This window comes from Giraffa tippelskirchi, chromosome 13 (assembly GCF_054371585.1).
Source record: "Giraffa tippelskirchi isolate mGirTip1 chromosome 13, T2T-mGirTip1v1.2.pri, whole genome shotgun sequence".
NCBI lineage: Eukaryota > Metazoa > Chordata > Mammalia > Artiodactyla > Giraffidae > Giraffa > Giraffa tippelskirchi.
The window spans coordinates 27,714,092-27,734,799 of NC_137287.1; the positions used below are offsets into that span (position 1 = coordinate 27,714,092).

Genomic DNA, 20,708 nt, shown 5'->3' on the forward strand with positions numbered 1-20,708 from the left:
TGAGCACACACACACATCTTGGGCAAATGCTGACAGAACAAAAGTACTATAGCAGGGTTGCTATGAGATAAAATAGACTTCATAGTAATAATTCATGGCATCTACTCAGAGATATAATAGGTATAAATGCTTATGAATATAACTTTGAAATATATAAAGGACAAGTTGATAGAATAACGGGTATAAATTGACAAACCCACAGTCTTGGTGGGAAACTTGAATATATTCTGAAACAACAGATCAAGTACATAGAAAATTAGTGTATACAGATATATAGAGAGAGGATTTAAGTTGACAGCAAGCTTGATTTTTTATTTTTCAAAACTTGAATAATCCTTGAATAATCAGCTTGCAGTGGTTGATTTTAAGCCAGTTTAAAAATCTCAACAAAACAGATATGTTACTTCTCTCAAGGGGAGATAATGTATATAGAAGCTTTTATCATGCTGTAAAGACTCAGAAAATATTTGTGTCCTTTCTTGTGTGTTTTATCCTAGGAACTGCAGCAGTGGGGCACACAGATAAGATTGGGCGTTTGAAAGAGCTCTGTGAGCAATACGGCATATGGCTCCACGTGGAGGGGTGAGTGGAGAGGAGTTTGGCTCCACAGTGGGCCTGCGGAGGGCCTGGGAAGAGCTCACTGTGTCGTCACATTTATCTCTAAGGACTCTTTGGTGAAGTGAAAGTGAAGGTGCAAGTCGCTCAATCATGTTCGACTGTTTGTGATCCCATGGTCTATACAGTCCATGGAATTCTCCAGGCCAGAATACTCGAGTGGGTAGCCGTTCCCTTCTCCAGGGGATCTTCTCAACCCAGGGATTGAACCCAGGTCTCCCGCCTTGCAGGCAGATTCTTTACCAGCTGAGCCACCAAGGAAGCCCAAGGACTCGCTAGGTTGCAGATAATAAAGAGATTTTATTGGCTCCCTTAACTAAGACCAGTGTTAGGATCGGCGGTAGGCACCACGTCAGCCAGATCACTTGGCTGAACTTCCTCCGTGGTGGCTCCGTCTGGAGGTAGATAGCCTTTCCTGTTCTGGTGCAGAGTAGCTGCAGCAACTCCAGCCGCCTTTCCAGCTTTGTGTCCAGAGGGTCAGAAATCCTGCCAGGAGTCTCATGCTGAGCCAGTCACTGTGGCCAGGGAAATGTAATTCTCCGATAGTTGAGGTGATTGCGAGGCTGAGGTCTCATGGAGGAGGTGGGGGTGGATTCCCAGAAGGCCGCTGGAGTGCTGCAAAGAGAAGGTGGAGTGGAGGCAGCCCTGGGGGTCCATTTCCAGCACATCATACATACACGGTGCATTGCTTCTTAGTATTGTCCCTCTGGGAAGCGTGATGACTTGGATATAATACCTGCCAAGGTAGAAAGTAAGACACTTATTACACTAGATAAAAGACATCCCCTGAAACATTTTAATAAAAATGCATTTTCCAGGTTTTCCTGAAATTTGTATAATATATGTACCACACTTTATGCTGCTGTTGCAAATGCTACCAACACAGCGGAAAGACATGTAACGGTCAGCATGGAACAGCACAGCCCTGTTGTGTTTTTCTTTTTTGGAGGGAGGAAGTACATGCTTGGCAAATAAGCAGCAGGAAATCATTAGTTCTCAGGTCTGTGTTTTTTCTTCCAGTGTGAATCTGGCAACCTTGGCTCTAGGTTATGTCTCCTCTTCAGTGCTGGTATGTTGTTGATTTACTAAATACTGTGTTTTTAAGAAGGAATTTAAAATCACTTAATCCCTGATGGTTTTTATGAATGGAAGAGGGTGTTGGGTTGACTGGATCCTGATAGTCTAACAGGAAGTTGTTCTCTCTCTGGTAGGCTGCAACCAAATGTGACAGCATGACGCTGACTCCGGGCCCGTGGCTGGGTTTGCCAGCTGTTCCGGCTGTGACCCTCTATAAGCATGACGATCCTGCCTTGGTAAACTTCCTCTCACTGGGAGGGAGTAGGGAGTGGCTAGTAGTCATTGAGTCTGGGGGCAAAATACAGAAAAAGGAAAAAGTATGTCTTTTCCTTAATGCTACATCTGTGATTTTTCATTTCAAATGAAAATTTTTTTTACATAAGGGAAACGATGCCATATATTTTTTTTCTATTTATTCTCCCCATACTTCCCCATGTGTATGAAAAACTTGTATTACTGTATAATATTCCATCATTTAAGTACCACAGTCATCCTCCATTTGTGAACTTGTAGGCTGTTTTCAGTTTTTTGTTACTGAAATAATGAGCATCACTCATGTTTCAAATTACTCCTTAGACTGGATTCCCACAGTGGAATTAATAATTAAGATTATTAACGCTCTTGATCCTCCACATTGTCTAAAAAGTTGTAACATGATGTAGTTCTTAAAAGCATAATGATGGTTCTTGTTAGTGAACCAGTTAGTGATAGGCAACTGCTAAATAAGTTTTCAGTGATTCTTAAACAGTTAAGTCTTGCTCATGTGTTTCTGGCCAAGTATTTGAGGATGCTCAGAACAGCCTTGGAAGGGGCTACCTCTTGAGTGGCTAAGAGCTCCAGCTCTGGGATGAACCTGTCTGGATTCTCATCCCAGCTTTGCCACATCTTAGCCACGAACCCCTGGAAAAAGCAAGGTCTCTGAGACAAGTTGCTTAGAATACTTCGCTCATGGAGTTGCTTGATGATCAAATAAATAATGCAAGCCAAGGGCCTGCATAGCATCTGACACAAACTAAGTGCATAGTAAATGGAAAGTAGTAGTTCTGCTATGTGATTTCATTGGCTTTAAGTAATAAACCTATATTGACTTTTTTAGACTTTAGTTTCCGGTCTTACATCAAATAAGCCAGCAGACAAGCTCCGTGCCCTGCCACTGTGGTTGTCTTTACAGTACTTGGGACTTGATGGGATTGTGGAGAGGATCAAGCATGCCTGTCAACTGGTAAGTGGAAACCTGAAGTTCACACGGGTCACAGATACTCCATGGCAGAAACAGACAGAAAAATCCTTCACTGATTTACCCTGCCTTCAATACCTCACCATCTGGAGTTCCCTTCTTATAAGCAAGCAGACTAATTGCCCTGCATATATAGGTTTCTTGTTCAAAGTTCTGGGAGAGACTGCTGGGGCTGTCCCAGCATTTGTGTCCAAATGAAATCAGATTAAAATGAATGCCGGTGTCAGCATGGGGGAGAAAAGAAGGCACGGTGACAGCCAAGGAGTGGAGGAGAACACGGAGGCCAGGATAAGCACTCCACTTGACCGACCGGGTCTTGAGGGTAAAAGAAGATGATGGCCGGGGGAAGTAAGGCTGGCATGGATATTTTTAACACCCGCTGGCTTGGGCTCCCAAATTGCAAGGCTTTAGGGACAATTCTAATTCTCTGAGGTGTTCTAATTGTGAACACTGTATAATTATGTTATAGTTCAGAAAACAAAAAAATGCCTTATGTACGCAGTTTTTGAGAGCTGAGTTCTACCTAAGTCTACAGCATGATGTCACCTTTCTGTCCCTCTGATTTCCCACCTGTAAATAGAGGTGATGATGTAATGAAAGATTGTCATGAGGACTTAGTGAGTTTGTACATGTAAAGCTGTCACAGTAGGGCCTGATCATATGGTAAGGTATGCAGATAGTTTTAAAAATAAATCTTTGTTTTCCCTGGTTGAGGAGCCAAGATCCTGCATGCTGCATGGGTGCAGCCAAAAACAAGAAAAAATTAATCTTTGTTTTAAATATATTCTTGGAATTTGTACATCCTTGTGTCATTTTTATGTTTAAGAAAAATTAGTATTTTCATATTACTGTAATAGGGGTCCTGTTATAATAGGATATTTTAATATGAGTTTCTAATGAAATATAAACATTCTAAATGAAGTAGTTTCATTTTTACATTAAGTAATATTAAGATTCATGCTCATTATGTTTACAGAAGCACATTTTAAAAAACATTTTCTCATGGGGCTCTTGGCTCTCATCTTGAGGTTTGGTTCTTCGGAAGGAGAAGCTTTCATTGCCATGGTAACTTAGTTTGGGGAAGGTTTGGGCACTCCAGGGAGAGGTGTTCAGCTCTCTTTGGTTTACAGACTACAAGAGAATAGTTATGACATTAGCCACCAGACACTTGAGGTCCCTGCACTCTGGCATCTACCTGCCAGCAGACACCACGGTGGATCGCAGACCCTCCTGAGGACTGGCCTCCGCTGCTGACTCACGCTGCTAAACGCACACGTGAAAAGCCCACAGAGGTTTAGCAGTGTGGTCTCCCATGTCCCGTCCTGCCTTGTAGTCCACACCAGGCCTCACGTTCCCTGAGAGCAAAAATCAGTGTCCTCCTCCTCTTTTTCTTCCTTTTTCTCCTCTTTGTCTTCATGGGAAGCAGTTCCAGAGTGTTTAAACTCAGTGCCAAGCACTGTGTGGCACCATGGGGCACCGTGGATGCAGGCTCTCATTTGGTCTCTGCAGCTCCTCCCAAAATGTAAGGTCCACTGATAGCATATTAAGAATTAGTTTCCAGGACTTTCCTGGTGGTTAAGATATGGCGCTTCCACTGCAGGGGCCTCAGTTTCCATCCCTGATCAGGGAACTAAGATCCCGCATGCCACTCAGCATGGCCAAAAAAAAAAAAATGTTACTGCAGTAATATTGACTATATTCCCCATGATGTATTTTTTAAGAGTTGCAAGTTTGTACTTTTTACCTTTTGAGCCCCTTCACCGACCTCCCCCAGCCGCCACCTCTAGCAAGACCAGTCTTCTCTGTAACTATCAGCTTTGTTTTGTTTTAGATTTCATATGTGAGATCATATGGTATTTGTCTTTGTTTGAATTATTTCACTTGGGGTAATGCCCTTAAGGCCCACCCGTGTGTGCATGCTAAGACTCTCAGTTGTATCTGACTCTTTGTGGCCCTATGGACTGTAGCCCTTCAGGCTCCTCTGTCCATGGGAATTCTCCCGGCAAGAATGCGGCAGTGGGTTGCCATGCCCTCCTCCAGGGGATCTTTATGACTCAGGGATTGAACCCTTGTCTTTATGTCTCCTGCATTAGCAGGTGGGTCCTTTATCACTAGCATCACCTGGGAAGCCCTAAGGTCCACCCATGTTGCGAATGACAAGATTTTGTTCTTTTTTTATGGTTGATTATTTTCCATTGTGTGCGTGTGTGTATTATTATATGACCTAACATCTTAACTCATTCATCCTTTGATGGACACTTAGGTTGTTTTCATATCTTAGCTATTGTAAATAATGCTGAAGTGAACATACCTTGTCAAATTAGTATTTTCCTGTTCTTCAGTGCAGATAACCCACGTAGAATTGCTGGATCATATGGTGGTTCTATTTTTAACTTTTTGCGGAAGCTCCATATGTTTTCCAAATAGAAAAAGGAGTACGTCAAGGCTGTATATTGTCACCCTGCTTATTTAACTTATATGCAGAGTACATCATGAGAAACGCTGGGCTGGAAGAAACACAAGCTGGAATCAAGATTGCCGGCAGAAATATCAGTAACCTCATATATGCGGATGACACCACCCTTATGGCAGAAAGTGAAGAAGAACTAAAGAGCCTCTTGATGAAGGTGAAAGAGGAGAGTGAAAAAGTTGACTTAAAGCTCAACATTCAGAAAACTAAGATCATGGCATCTGGTCCCATCACTTCATGGGAAATAGATGGGGAAACAGTGGAAACAGTGTCAGACTTTATATTTTTGGGCTGCAGATGGTGACTGCAGCCATGAAATTAAAAGACGCTTACTCCTTGGAAGGAAGGTTATGGCCAACCTAGATAGCATATTTAAAAGCAGAGATATTACTTTGCCAACAAAAGTCCGTCTAGTCAAGGCTATGGTTTTTCCAGTGGTCGTATATGGATGTGAGAGTTGGACGGTGAAGAAAGCTGAGCACCAAAGAATTGATGCTTTTGAACTGTGGTGTTGGAGAAGACTCTTGAGAGTCCCTTGGACTGCAAGGAGATCCAATCAATCCATCCTAAAGGAGATCAATCCTGGGTGTTCTTTGGAAGGACTGATGTTGAAGCTGAAACTCCAGTACTTTGGCCACCTCATGCGAAGGGTTGACTCATTGGAAAAGACCCTAATGCTGGGAAGGGTTGGGGGCAGGAGGAGAAGGGGACGACAGAGGATGAGATGGTTGGATGGCATCACCGACTCGATGGACATGGGTTTGGGTAGACTCCGGGAGTTGGTGATGGACAGAGAGGCCTGGCGTGCTGCGGTTCATGGGGTCGTAAAGAGTCGGACACGATTGAGCGACTGAACTGAACTGACCATATGTTTTCCACAGTGGCTGCACCAATTTACATTCCAACCAAGAGTGCACAAGGGTTCCTTTTTCTCCACATTCTTGTGAACACTTGTCGTTTGTCTTTTTGATGACAGCCATTCTCCCAGGTGTGCGGTGACATCTTGTTGTGGTTTTAACTTGCATGTCCCTTATGGTTAGCGATGTTGAGCATCTTTCCTTGTGCCTGTTGTCTGGAAAAATGTCTATTCAGACCTTCTGCCCATTTTTTAATTGGATTGTTTGGGTTTTTACTATTGAGTTGTATGAGTTCTTCATGTACTTTGGATTTAATGCCTTATTAAATAAATGATTTGCAAATATTTTCTCCCGTTCCATAGGTTGCCTTTTCATTTGTTGATGACTTTCTTTGCTGTGCAGAAGCTGTTTAGTCTGATGTAGTCTGCTTGTTTAATTTTGCTTTTGTTGCCTTGCACTCAGTATTTTTTAAATGAATGAATGACCTCTATGTTGCTAACATGACAAATTCACATATGTCTAATTAGAAAAAGCTTTTCTGGAATCACTAAATGTAATTGTAACTGGCATATTGGGGAATATTTGCAGATGTTGAAATGCAAAAATTGGCAGCCAAATTTAGAAATCATCAAGTTGCAGATGGCTTTATCTGTCCAAGATCCTTGTTTGCAGACTTGCAAAGACCCTTATGAAAACCACTTCTTAATATGAAATTACATGAAACGGTTTTTTGTCATTTGCAGAGTCAACGATTGCAAGAAAGTTTGAAGAAAGTGAACCACATCAAAATCTTGGTATAGTATATAATTTGATCTGTTTCTTGAAGTCAGTAACTTTTACCTTCAGTAACTTAGCATGATTTTCTCCAGATTTGGTGCATGTCCATGGAATTGTGGCAGCTCCAGTTAACCACCATTCTTTGGGAAAGTCATACATGGCCTGGTGACTTAATTCTACAGTTAGCAGAAAGCGTAGAAATTTGCCCCATACACTGTTTGAACACCTACAGTGCTTTTCATATAATCCATTTGCATTTTTTATTCTATTAAAATTTAGAATTGCACAAAGACGTAGTAAGCACCATTGATTTCACCTGTCCAGGGATTTTTAGAACCCCCATCTTCCTCAAGTGGAAAATCATTTTGTCTCTCAGAGTGCTTTGGGCCACTCTTTGTGAAGCCCTCTGGTGCCAGAGAGCATTTGCATGAAGGGGTGTTTCTTTGACAATTCTATAGGATATAGTTAAGTTTGAAACTAACATTTGAGTTTATTTGGGGTTCAAGTGAGTGCAGTTTGTGTCCACTTCAGTACATGGTTCGGTTTAAGTGCCCGATCAGGGGCTGCTCCCCTCACTGCCTTCTGAGTAGGAGCTGGGAACTACTCACTTGACCTGAGGTGACTCCACTCCTAGCTTGGAAGGGGACAGTGGCCCCACCGGAGAAACAGAGGATCAATGTAAGTCAGGAGACTTGGGTTCCAATTTCAGCTGTGCCACAGGGGCCCTGTGACACTGACTCATTCTGTTAACCTCCCAAGCCTGTGAGCTCAGCTGTCGGTGAAGGTATGTTGGTTGGACTCTTCTGATTGCAAACAGAGAGACTAAATTATGGACTGAAATGAGCACACTGGTGGGGTATAGGCAGTGCTGGGCCGATGTATTTCCTGTCGCTCCCTTGGGGAGCCCTCTCGGGCTCCTCCTCACTCCTCTCCTTCCTCCTTCTTCTCCAAACCAGGAGGAGCTGATGTTGCTCATTAATCACCAGCTGGTTTGGACTTCTTTGTAAGGCCACGTACAGCCCAGGCATAACCCTGCTCCCTCTCCCCTTCCAATGGCTGCTTTACTCAGTAGAGGGGACAGTCACTGGCAAACACCATGAGGCATTGTGGCCTGTCAGTAATCCATCAACATCATCATCATCTTCCTGCCAGTAATCCACCATCATCATCGTCACTATCAACACTGCAGCTGCTGTTTGTGTAGCACGCATGGTACTAAGTCCCCTCCATGCCTGTTTCATTCAGCCATCACAAGTCTCCTTTGTACATGCTGTTCCCCATACCTGGAAACACTGTTCCCCTTAATTCTTCTCATTACCGATTTCTTATCCTTCAGATCTTAGTTCCCACATATCACCTCTTCTTCGGAGAGGCCTTCCCTGAGCCCCCACCCCACCTGGAGTAACACCCACCACCATCCATCACTCTCTGCACTCTGGGTTTTTTCCTTCATCATTGTTACTTCCTGAAATTGTGGTCTGTATTTGTTCCTTGTCTGTTTTTGTCTGGAGAAGCCTTGTAGAAGCAAAGACTTTTGTCTGTTCATGATTTTATATCCCATCCCCAGTGTGGTACCTGGCATACAGTAGGCATTCAAGTGTGAATAAATACACAGACTCTGTGAGTTGACACAGTGGTTATTCTGTTGTTTTTTTTTACCGGGGAGGAAGCTAAGGCACAGACAGGATAAGGAAGTGGCACGGCAGCGTAGAGCTGGGGTGCACTCTCAAAGCCTGTGTCCTCCGCCAGTGGACCCTCTGTCTCAGGGTAGTTACAGGAGAATGAATTCATCTGCCTCGGTGGCTCATTAGGAGGGGCGTATCAGCTAATGTGTGGGAGGGCAGATTGGAGACCGTCAGGCACCATAACGTGGAAGTAATTATTTATTGTCTTTTGCTCCTTGCTACAGCCTTTGTCTGGTGCTTTCATAGGTGCTGACTCATGAATCCTCACAGTAAGCCTCGGGTCGAGTGGTAGCGTCTCCATTTCTGTGGCTCAGATGAGCTGTGTGTCCAGAGTCCCAGAACTAGTATGTGGCAAAGCCAGGACTTGACCCCAGCGTATCTCAGAAAAGCTTCTCTGCTGCATAGCCGCTCCCTTCTCCCAGCGCCCATGACCTTCTTCCTTCCCATCTGGGGGGCCCTTCAGGAGCCTCTCCCATTGCAGAAACACGGACCCACTTCCCCAGCTCAGCACCTTCAGTGCCAGGGCCGGGGGTGGCGCCCATGACCTGCTTTCTCCGGGTGCCAGTTCAGTCTCGGCAACTGCGTTCTGATAAGGCTGTTGTTTTACTGGACTCTTATCCAGCACTTGGAGTGGATTCTAAAGTCGGCCTGTGAGGGGAAGCTCTAACACTGTCCCTGTTACACCTGAGCATTCCAGAATGCCTCTGTGGGGCAGTGGACATGGTTTCCTCTTTACGTCTCTGCTGCCTTTTGAGATCTTCTTGGTCCTTAGTGCTCTGCCACTTGGACCCTGATACAGCTAAGTGAGGATTTTTTTTTTTTTCAATCCTGTTTGGGACTTGTGCTGATTTAACATGAGGATTCTTCTTTTTTTTTTAATCCTGTAAAGTTAATTTTTTCGGATATGTCATACCTTCAAGAACACCAGCGAGCTGCATACTCAACCTGTTCCGCCCCCCGTCAATTTCTTGGGCGCCTCCGTCTCTCTCTCTCTGCTGCCTTCCAGTGCCTCCCTCCAGATCCTTCTTTGCGTCAGTCCTTTATTCTTGAGCAGCGTCTCATCTGCTGTTTAACCCATTCGCTGCGCTCTTTACTTCCAGTGACCTCTTTCATTCTGCAGTATGCTCTTCAGTTCTTTTTCAAGTTTTTCTGTTTTATAATCATCTTTTCAAAACAAGAGTTTCTGGTCCTTGGTCTCTCTGTTTAAACACAGTGATCGTCATGTGTTTCCCATGGTTGTTTCCGTCTCAGTTTTGGGGGCGACAAATCGTCCTCTCGATTGTGTCTGCTGACTCTTGCTTCCTGTGTTACATAATTTTCTGTTATAGGTGAGATTTTTTTCTCTTGTGTGACTGGCCTGGGTGCATTTATTTATGTTGGTTTCCCAGCACTGGGAGTCCCACAGAGGACGTCACACACAGATGCACACCTGATGTTTTCATTTCTCATGAAAGAATTTTTTGTCTCTCTCTGCAGAGCCTTAGGCAGAGTTAAGCTTTCTTGCTGATCAGTGGGTGAGGTTTTTCCTCTCTTTTTGTAAAGAGCATTTTTCAAGGGTCCTGGCTTTATGTAAACTAAGCACTACCCCTCACATGGGCTTAAAAACCCACGACCTTAGATGTTAACGCTAAGTTCCAGGCCCCATCTGTGCTCCCCTCCCCCCAGACTCTGCAGCTCAGATTACAGTATTCTTTCTGTTTTCTCTTCTTTCTGGATTCACCTTTTTTGTGAGCCTAGCAATGATTTGAACTTCTTTTGGTTATTGATTACATTTAATCAAGCATTTCAGGTATTTAGAAGTGATGACTTCAGTATTAGCTTGGTCTACCATGTGGCCAGAACCGGAATCCTACATATATAGCCCTGTACAGTATTTCTATGCACACTGACATTTGAGACCACTGGGCTCAAAAAATTAAGAAACGGAAGACTATAGAAGTGTTGGCACTCAAGTTCTACCTTGTTCTAACTGAGAGAAGGAAGGTAGAGTTTTGTTACTTTGTTACCATTTACTTTTTATGCTGCTACTGCTGCTGCTAAGTCGCTTCAGTCATGTCCAACTCTGTGCCACCCCATAGATGGCAGCCCACCAGGCTCCACCGTCCCTGGGATTCTCCAGGCAAGAATACTGGAGTGGGTTGCCATTTCCTTCTCCAGTGCATGAAAGTGAAAAGTTAAAGTGAAGCCACTCAGTCGTGTCCGACTCTTAGCGACCCCATGGACTGTAGCCTACCAGGCTCCTCCATCCATGGGATTCTCCAGGCAAGAGTACTGGAGTGGGGTGCCATTGCCTTCTCCACTTTTTATGCTTACTCGATTCTATATAAATATTAAACCACTCTGACTTTAAAGATAACTAGTAGATTTATTTATGTGCAAGTTTAAAGAGATAGTAGATATGAAAGCACAAGAATTGACTCCATAAATAATTGGCAGATTCAAATCTACCTGTTGCATAATCAGACTCACACACATTTGTTCCTTTGAACAGCTTAGTGGAGAGGATCTTGGGCCTGTCTCCCCAATTAGCATGTCCTGGTGTGGCCCTACCAGTGCCTTGGGAAATAGGTTTCAAGACTAGAATTGTAGTGCTGGAGTTGTTAAATGCTTGGAGAGCCCCTCTCCCTTTAACCCCCACCCCCTTCTCAAACACCACCGTCTGTCAAGGGCATTGCCACTCCCTCTGTGTCCTGACCCCGAGGGGAAGCTGATGGCGACTGTACATTTGTTCAGTGGAGAACGTGAACCTCGGGCTGGGCAGTCTTAACTCAGTAGCTGTCTTCATCTGTTAGGAAATCTGTTAGTGAAGATGGTTGTCTGATGCCTGTCCTGAATGTAAGTACCGCTTCGGTGATTTAGAGAAACATAGCCTCAGTTCTAGACTGTGGTTATCCACGTGCCAGCAGGACTTGCCTCCGGCTCAGCGAGTTTCACACGATGAGTAGAGGATGAGTAGAAAAGGCTCCAGTCAGTCCTGGTTGCAGTGGCTTCACTTCTCGATTCTTGAAAGCTTGGACTCACAATGCTGATTCTAGTGCCACTTTTTTCTTGCCTTTTTTGATCTTTCGTGTTGGACCCATGTTTATCCATAACTATCAAAATTTCCTTCTGCTTCTCAGTGTACCAGTGTCAGATATTATAATGTATTCTCAGGATTGGCTTATAATTATTTCTAAGAACTTTACTAAACCCTTGATTTTTGTTTCTCTAGCAACTGAAATTAACCTTTGAACTTGATGTGGTTTTTTTGTTGTGGCAGTGGTGGTGGTGGCGGTTGGGTTTTTTGGTCTGTTTTCTTGGTTTTGGTGTTTTGTTTTTTTTCCTGCTGCACAGTTTGTGGTATCTTAGTTCCCTGATCAGAGACTGAACCCAGGCCCTGGCAGTGGGAGCATTGAGTCCTAACCACTGGACCACCAGGGAATTCTCTTTATGTGCTTATTAAGGGCAACATCTGCAGCCTAGTTTTCAAGCTCGCCGTTTGATTTTGTAGGTGTTTGGAGTTTACTGTCACTTGGTAATAATTGGATTCCATGTTTCAGGTGGAAGATGAGCTCAGTTCCCCAGTGGTGGTATTCAGATTTTTCCAGGAACTACCAGGCTCTGGTAGGTGATTTTTAAATGAGGGTTATTTTTCTGTGTGTAAAGACTTTGAGTGTTAAACCACTTCAGGTTAACTAGGTAGTCCAAAATATTTTGATGGCTAAAATCTTGTCATCATTGCAAAAAAATATAGTAAGGTTCAGAAGAACTCCAGGCCTATTTGCCTTAGCACTTTACTGAAAGTTTGCTGTGATTAAACCAGTGGTTTCCAAACACCAGTCCCTGGACTACTGGTGGAATGAATGAGAGAAAGTCCCTTGAAAACAGAGTTGGGGGCCCTCTTTCCTAAGTGTTTTGATTCAGAAAGCAGATTCCAGAATCTCTATTTGTAAATAATGTCCCAAAGGCCCCCTGCTTAGTCCAGGGCGCTCTCGTTTCACCCGACACCCATGGACCCCATTCCAGCCTGTTCTCCACATCCTGTCACCCCCCTGCTTAGAAGCCTGCGTGTCTTCCCGTGCCTGGTGGATGAGGTCCAGGCTCTGGACCAGGCCTCACGCTGCCTGCGAGTCCAAGCCCTCCCCTCGCCTCCACCTTCCTCTTCTTGCTCACTGTGCTTCAGTCAGACTGGTCTCCTCTGAGGTCCTGGAGCAGGACCTCTGTGCCGCTGCCCCCTCGTCCTCCTGGCTCCTGCTCGCCTTCAGGTCCCCGCAGTGTCCACCTCCTCGTGGAGCCTTCCCTGCCTGTCCTGTCTGAGGTGACGGACTCCCTCCTATCATTTCAGAGCCTCACCTTCTTTCAAAGCCCTGACAACAGTATTTGGTGATTTCATTTCTTTATGCTGTTTCTCCCACAGAACATAAGTGCCAACCTGATAAAAACTTTGTCTGCCTCATATCCTAACCCCATGCCCAGTACAGCGCCTGGCACGAGCAGGCACCTTGACCGTTTATCACAGGAGGCCGGTTGTGTTGTGAAGCCTGGCTTGTTGCTGGGCCGATTCCCCTGCACAGGGTTCGGTGCTTGTAGACTAGTTGGTGACTTATAATTTTATGCTTTGATTTCTGCTCAATTTCTTTAAAGAAAAATTTTTTTAATGAAATTAAGAATTATATTTGTGTGAATAGATTTAAGTGTATTGATTTTCATAATATTTGAGACTTTTCTCTCAGGTTCACATTGGGCGCTAAGTGAGACGGGTTGAAGGGGTTGCTGTAGTTGGCTGTGTTTCTGGGAGGCAAACCCCCTCTGTGTTTTGTGTCAGATCCAGGACTTAATGCCATCCCAGCGCCCAGTGCGGCCCCCTCAGCCATCGGCCGGGAGAGGCACTCCTGTGATGCCCTGAACCGCTGGGTAAGAACGCTGTCACATGCCCTTCCTGCTGCGTCTGGGTGGTTGGGATAATGCATGGTCACCTCTAGGAAGACAGACTCATGGGGGAGCCCCTGTGAAGCGTGGGGCTTTGTCCTGGGCTTCTTAAGCAAAAACCACGGCCCCAGAGGCTCCACGAGTTCCGGCAGGTTCTTCACAGAACCGTTTCTCTCCTGCCCTGTAAGGCTGAATGACAACAAGCAAAACGTGGCCTGTGGTACAGGCGCTGTGGAGCTCTGCTGATCCCAGAAGGCACATGAACCCTCCCCTGCATGCCTGCGGTGGAGGGGTGGCACAGATCAGGGGCACTTTGCTTTGGCTGCCTTTTGACACTAAAATCATGGCATGATTTCAGTAAAAAGAATATTCTAAACAATGTAAAGGTGTTCACCAGAGCAGCACCAACCCTAGCAAAACCTTGGACATGCCCCCAGTGGATAGGACTCAAGAGCTTCCACTGCACAGGGCCCGGGTTCAATCCCTGGATGAGGAGCTAAGATCCTGCATGCCTCGAGGTGCAGCCTGAAAAAAACAATAATTGGACATGCCTAACCTAGGGTCTTGGATGAATAAGGTACACCCATGCAGTGAAGTTCAGAACAGCCAGTATAAACCGGGTAGCTGTGTGTTCGTGGCAGAAGGGAAATGGTCATTGTGAACTGCATGAAAAAAATGCAGCTTAACGCAGCATGTAGAATGTACTGTTTCACAAGAGCAATGGAAAAAAACACCCATAGACACGCACACGCGCAGAAGATGGGGGAGGGTTCTACCACATGTCAACAGTCAGTGGGTGTTTCTCAGTGGTGTATTGTGGGTAAGTGTTGGTTTGGTTTGGTTTACCTGCATTGCCTAGATTTTTCTACAGCAAACATTTTTTTAGTAAGAAAAAATGTAAAATTTACGATTTTTAAAAAGAAGGTACCATAAGCATTCAAAGAAAATCACAGATGAAAGGAAACTCGCCTCCAGGAGCCTCTTGGGTCTGGGCTGAGTGGACGAGGAGACACGGGTGCCCTCCTTGCCGGAGTGCGTTCATTCTGCCCCTTTCCCTGCAGCTGGGAGAACAGCTGAAGCAGCTGGTGCCCGTGAGCGGCCTCACGGTCATGGATCTGGAGGTTGAGGGCACCTGCGTGCGGTTCAGCCCTCTGATGACGGCGGCAGGTAAGCGGTCTCTGTGGGGCACCCTCGGTGTTGTTCTGAGGGCACCAGTGCCAGGTGGTCAGAGTCCGGGCTGTGGACTGATCGCTTTCCCCTGTGATGCTGTCTTCTGTCCCTGGGGAGGCTTTTCCTTTCATTTAGCTGAGTTTAGGTAGACAAGCCCTTTCCCAGGGTACTGCCTCACAAAGAGAGATCTGTGAACTCACTTGAATTCCTGTGTATTGATGTCCTCTCACCTTTTGTTTTCTGTTCAGTGGTTCTCAGTCCAGAGTGACTTTAGAATCCCTGCAGAGCTCTGAAAACCCCCAGCGCCAGCCCCACCTGCAGAGATTCTGGTTGACTGAGTGTACTTGGAATGGAGACTGGGCACCAAACAGGCCAGTGAAGGTCAAGATCACTGTCGTAGACCTCTTAAAGAGCAACAGAGCTGAAAGCACGTAGACTTTTATGACAGAAAGTCCTGGGGGTTCTTGTCTCCCTTCGGCCACTTCATACCTATGGGAACTGGAGCGAGTTTCTTATCTCCAGACCTGTTCCCCACCACCTCACAGTGGTGACATGAAGATCAAACTGTGAGTTGTGAACATGCAATGGCTTGGGTAGTGCTTGGCATATTTCATAGTAGGCACTTCAAAATAAGCTGTATAGAGATGCATCAGAAATCTGATTGTGCTTTTTACTGAGATGATCTAAATATGTTCAGAGAATGCTTGACGGTTTTTCATGAGGTGTTTTCAGCATTTTTGGAAAGGTATTTTCCCACAGACTTCAAAGTAGGGAAGTGTAGGCACCTGTCCCACACGTTGTGACTGTGGCCAGAGGCCTCGGGACATTCTAGGAGCCTTTGGTCCTGCTGAGCAGGGGGTCTGGGCCTAGAGGCTTAGCCTCTGGAACTGGAAAAAGTAACTGTGAACACCCCAGGCTGCACGTATTGAGGCTTAGATCACATAAGCTTTTGAATCAGTGGCAGCGAGGGCACAGTGATGTCACCAAGCCTCTTGGATCCCTGAACCCTGAGACCTCTCAGGCTCTGACCTTCAGAAGTACTTGGTACTGTCTCCATCATCACCTTGCCCTGCTGCCCCTCCCCCCCCTCCCCTAAAACCTCTCTTCCCTCCATGTTAATGGAGAGTGAGAACTGTGTGGTTGTCTTCTTGTTTCCAACCTGATACAATGTTTATAACTTGACTTAAGCAGAGTCTTTCCTCAAGAAGAATCTGATTTCTATGGTAGGATTTCACTGTGTATTAAATCGGAGGGGCTAATGCTATCTTCTGTGTAAGAACAAAATGTGTCTACACTTAGGCCGTCAGCTATGTAAATTTTTAACACCTGCTTCCATATCTGGGTTTGTAGTTCAGTCGTGTCTGACTTTTTATGACCCAATGAACTGCAGCACACCAGACTTCACTGTCCCTCACTATCTCCCAGAGTCGCTCAAACTCATGTCCATTGAGTCGATGGTGCCACCCAACCGTCTCATCCTCTGTCACCCCCTTCTCTTCTTGCCCTCAATCTTTCCCAGCATCAGGGTCTTTTCCAGTGAGTCAGCTCTTCACATCAGGTGGCCAAAGTATTGGAGCTTCAGCATCAGTCCTACCAGTGAATATTCGGGGTTGATTTCCTTTTGGATGGACTGGTTGGATCTCCTTACAGTCCAAGGGACTCTAAGAGTCTTCTCCAGCACCACAATTCAAAAGTGTCAGTTCTTTGGCACTTAGCCTTCTTTATGGTCCAAGTTTCACATCCATATATATCTCATATCCTCAAGTATCTGGGTTTAGTGGCTTTTTTGTGTTTTTTGACTCCTCAGCTGCAACTGATTGGCTGTACTGAGAACTGCTGATTTTCTGATGGTGGAAGTGAGAACACAGCTCCCTCATTTCCAGCCGTTCCTTAAGCACTTTCCTGACATTCTGTGCCTGTGTCCAGTTTTAGGGACGCGGGGAGAGGATGTGGATCAGCTGGTGGCCTGCATCCAGAGCAAGCTGCCAGTCCTGACCTGTACACTGCAGCTGCGAGAGGAGTTCAAGCAGGAGGTGATGGCAACGGCAGGCCTCTTATATGTTGACGACCCCAACTGGCCTGGAATAGGAGTTGTCAGGTAGGGTGAGACCATGGGCGGATCATTTTGTGAACCAGCTTAGAAACCTAAGATGAATATGTGTAGTCACAGCACTCATGTCTGATGCGAGTTCACCTAGACCTGGGCATTCAAGAGGGCACACCTGGCAGGTGGCCCAGCACACACTCAGTGAAGAAGGAGTTGCTGTGTGTTCTTTCTGCCCCGACTTGAAAGTGACTAGTGCACCACTGACATATGAACAAAGAACTACAACTCACCCAGGAGAACCACTTCCCAGTGGGGGAAACCCTCCAACCTCTGACTCAGTGGGCGTCTAAGTCCCTTCATCCCCTCTTGGGATGAGGGAAGCCTCCTGTTCCTCTTATGAGTGATGAGGCTTCCTGACCACACCCCTCCTTGGACATTTCATGTGCCTGGAGGCTTGGGCTCCCCTGGAACATTCTTAAGGTTTGATCTTGAGACCCTCTGAGCGGCTCCTTTGCCCTGTGTCTCCTTCTACACCCTTGGTAACTTCCAGCAGCTTCTACTCCACCTGTCATCCTGTGTCTAGAGGGACACTTATTTTAGATTACTGAAGTGCTGTTATGTGATATTGTTTATAGGTATGAACACGCTAATGATGATAAGAACAGTTTGAAATTGGATCCAGAAGGGGAAAAAATCCATGCTGGTCTCCTGAAAAAGTTAAATGAACTGGAATCTGACCTTACATTTAAAATGGGTAATTACTCGTATAAGTCAGCTATGGACTTTGGAAGCTGTTTTCTAACTGGCCTAAAGGGAGTTGGGCTGTCTTAACTGGTGTAGCTCTTCATAGCATGAGAGAGCTTCCTGCCCCTGCCACAGCCTCGCTGGGTCCTGAATCTGCAGTAGATCCATGTCCTCACCCCCTCGGGGAGGCTGCCCCGTGCCTGGCCACGAGATGTACAGGGAATGGCCTGTGTCTGACTTGTGACAGCAGACTTGGGAACCAAGTTGGTCTGTTGTTTCTGCCCACAGGCCCTGAGTATAAAAGCATGAAGAGCTGTATTTACATTGGCATGGCGAGTGATGACGTCGATGTTTCCGAACTAGTGGAGACCATCGCAGTCACAGCCCGAGAAATTGAGGAGAACTCAAGGGTCCGTAAGAGCAATCTGTGCCTCATTTCTTTTTTGGGTTTTCCCTAGGCAACTAGCTGGAGTCACAAAGGAAGAAGCTTCCCTTGGCAATGTCTGTCCATTCATTCTCTCCCCAAGTATTTAAAGGCCACCTGTGAGCCAGGTGTTGAGCAGGTACCACGGTGGTCCCTGCCCTCAGTGAACTCATGAGCCATCCTGGGGAAGACGCATATGAGCAAGTGAGGTGGTGAATGCGCCTTCAGGAAGATGCATTCACATCACCTCCGCCCTGCAAGGCCAGGGGAGAGCTGATCAGAGCTGGTCCTGGGGCTGGATGGGATGGTGCTTCGGGTAACAGAACTTCCCGCCAGTAATAGACCTGCTGCTCTCGGCCAGTTGGCACAGAGGACCAGGCTGTCAGGCTTACGGGATGCTCTCCACGCCAGATATGTGAATCATTAGCAATCCCTCAAAGGGAGGGAAAAGGGACCAGCACAAGGCTGGGCTGAGAGGAGGCGGACACCTGTGTCATGTGACTCACGTTTGGTAGGAGGGGTGCAGAAGAAAAAGGGTTTGAAATGGAGCCTGGAAGCCAGCTTTCTTGGTTCATGGGTGGGCTTCTTAAAGTTTCTTCTAACCCCGCCTATATCACTTCTTCCTCCGTTTCCATGCATGTTGAGCACTGTGTCTTATTTTTTTCCTTCTGCCTGCACTGGGTCCTCCTGCAGAGTAGGCTCTCCAGTTGTGGCATGCAGGTTTAGTTGCCCCAAGACATGTGGGATCTTAGTTCCCAGACCAGGGATGGAACTCGTGTCCCCTGCATTGGAAGGCAGATTCTTAACCACTGGACCACTAGGGAAGCTCCTGTTGTGTCTGTTTCCTGTTGGTAGGACGTTCAGATCACAGGGGCAGTTCTTTCTCTTCCCTGGCAAATGAGGCCAATCACCACGGCGCCTAGCACTAGGCCTCATTTAGCATCTTGACCTCTTCTATTTGATTTTCTGCTGTATTTTCACACTGACATGTTATAGTACCATTTACTAGCACACTTAGAAAAATATCCCCAGTGCTGTGTTAATAGTTCTAGAACCCCAGCAAGCAACTTGGACAGATAATGCCTTTCTTGGTCTTAACACAGCTTCTGGAAAACATGACAGAGGTGGTTCGGAAAGGAATCCAGGAAGCTCAGGTTCAGCTGCAGAAGGCAAATGAGGAGCGGCTTCTGGAAGAGGTGAGGCTCCAGGCTGGGCCCCCGGCTGGACTCTGGCTGGGAGCTGACCCCTGGACATTGGCCTTGAGCAACGGTTGTGTTTGCAGGGGGTGTTACGGCAGATCCCCGTGGTCGGATCTGTGCTGAACTGGTTTTCCCCAGTACAAGCGTCACAAAAAGGAAGGACATTCAACCTGACGGCAGGTAGGACTACCTTCCTCCCGCTCTCTCGCATCTGGAATGTTTGGCCAGGTGTCCCGGGATGAGGAGCCGTGTCTGCGTCCCAGGCTTCACACCAGGCGCTGGGCCAGGACCTGAGAGGAGGCGAGGTTTGTCTGCCTGGGACTCTCCTCCTCCTTCTCCTGTCCCGACGGCTGGAAGAGCATGGAGGCAGGTGCCTGTGCCCCCAGCAGACTCCCCTTCCTGGGGTCCAAGCCTGCCTAGCTGTCCGTTCGGGTCAGTGTTAATATTCTTTGCAGCTCTCATTAGTGTTTTGCCCCAGTCAAGGGCTGCTTTTGCACGGGGCAAGTGAAAGGCTGTAGTCTGTAGCCATTTTAGTTCAAACAGCGAGTATTCCCAGCCGCTGGGATTTGGGGACGATGACACTGAACGGCAGGCTCCTCCTCCCCTGTTCTGCCAGTGGAGTAGGCTCCCCGAACTTGGGCCCTTCCCCAGGAAATGATGACTACATGGTCACAGGGCAGCACGGGACAATCTGACTTTCAACCCGCCAGGCCTTAGCCTTTAGTCAAGAGGCGTCCGCTCCTTGTTGCTAAAGGACATTTCCCACCAGGGCCTGGCTCTCCAGGCACGCTCGGGCCACCCTGCAGGCTGGCTGCTTTCACAGGTACACAGGATGGCTGGGGGGACAAGGCTGAAACACCCCATGGGGCCAGCACTCACGGCTCAGCCGCCAGCAGCTGGCTCGGGAGCTGGAGCCTCAGCAGGAAGCTCGTGGGGAACAAGGCTGACAGGCCCCCGCCTGCGCTGGGCGCTCACCCATCTCCCTGCCCCGCTTCCCGCAGGCTCCCTGGAGTCCACGGAACACACGTACGTCTACAAAGTGCAAGGCTCGGGGGTCACACCGCCTCAGACCCCCTCAGGCACTCGCACTAAACAGAGGCTTCCAGGTACGTCAGTCCTCATGCCTCAGTTCACTGACACTGAAGAAAATCGCTCATATTTCCCTGGGGAAAAGACCTTGGCCTCACATAACGCTTTTATGACCTGCACTCCTCTGTCTTCCTGGTTCTTCAACCGGAAGTTCTATTGCTCTTCATTTAAGAACAGCGGTCCCTGCCCCTGGGCTTCCCAGGTGGTGTTAGTGGTAAAGAACCCGCCTGCCAATGCAGGAGACTTAAGAGACACCGGTTCGATCCCTGGGTCAGGAATATCCCCTGGAGGAGGGAATGACAACCCACTCCAGTATTCTTAACCTGTGTCCACTCCTCTGAGTTTCTCCCGACTGGGGTTCCCTCACAGTCCCTGGCGCTGGGGCCACGTTAGTGTCACATCAGCTCTC

At 46.9% G+C, this 20,708-nt stretch overlaps 1 protein-coding gene across 9 annotated transcripts in view; it reads left to right on the forward strand.

Annotated features, from left to right (window-relative positions):
• The window catches only part of PDXDC1 (pyridoxal dependent decarboxylase domain containing 1), a 55,686-nt gene that overhangs the window by 33,020 nt on the left and 1,958 nt on the right, over positions 1-20,708 (forward strand). For 8 of the 9 annotated variants that reach the window (XM_081556312.1, XM_081556313.1, XM_081556314.1 and 5 more), the window contains exons 9-22: positions 498-582; positions 1,636-1,684; positions 1,827-1,928; positions 2,789-2,914; positions 7,000-7,050; positions 12,258-12,321; positions 13,523-13,611; positions 14,688-14,793; positions 16,723-16,894; positions 17,479-17,597; positions 17,876-17,997; positions 19,115-19,207; positions 19,294-19,390; positions 20,212-20,316. In XM_081556312.1, coding sequence (XP_081412438.1) covers positions 498-582; positions 1,636-1,684; positions 1,827-1,928; positions 2,789-2,914; positions 7,000-7,050; positions 12,258-12,321; positions 13,523-13,611; positions 14,688-14,793; positions 16,723-16,894; positions 17,479-17,597; positions 17,876-17,997; positions 19,115-19,207; positions 19,294-19,390; positions 20,212-20,316 — 1,380 coding nt within the window. Of the gene's footprint in view, positions 1-497; positions 583-1,635; positions 1,685-1,826; positions 1,929-2,788; positions 2,915-6,999; positions 7,051-12,257; positions 12,322-13,522; positions 13,612-14,687; positions 14,794-16,722; positions 16,924-17,443; positions 17,598-17,875; positions 17,998-19,114; positions 19,208-19,293; positions 19,391-20,211; positions 20,317-20,708 lie in introns of all 9 variants that reach the window. The other variant, XR_014072943.1, reaches the window with a different exon arrangement.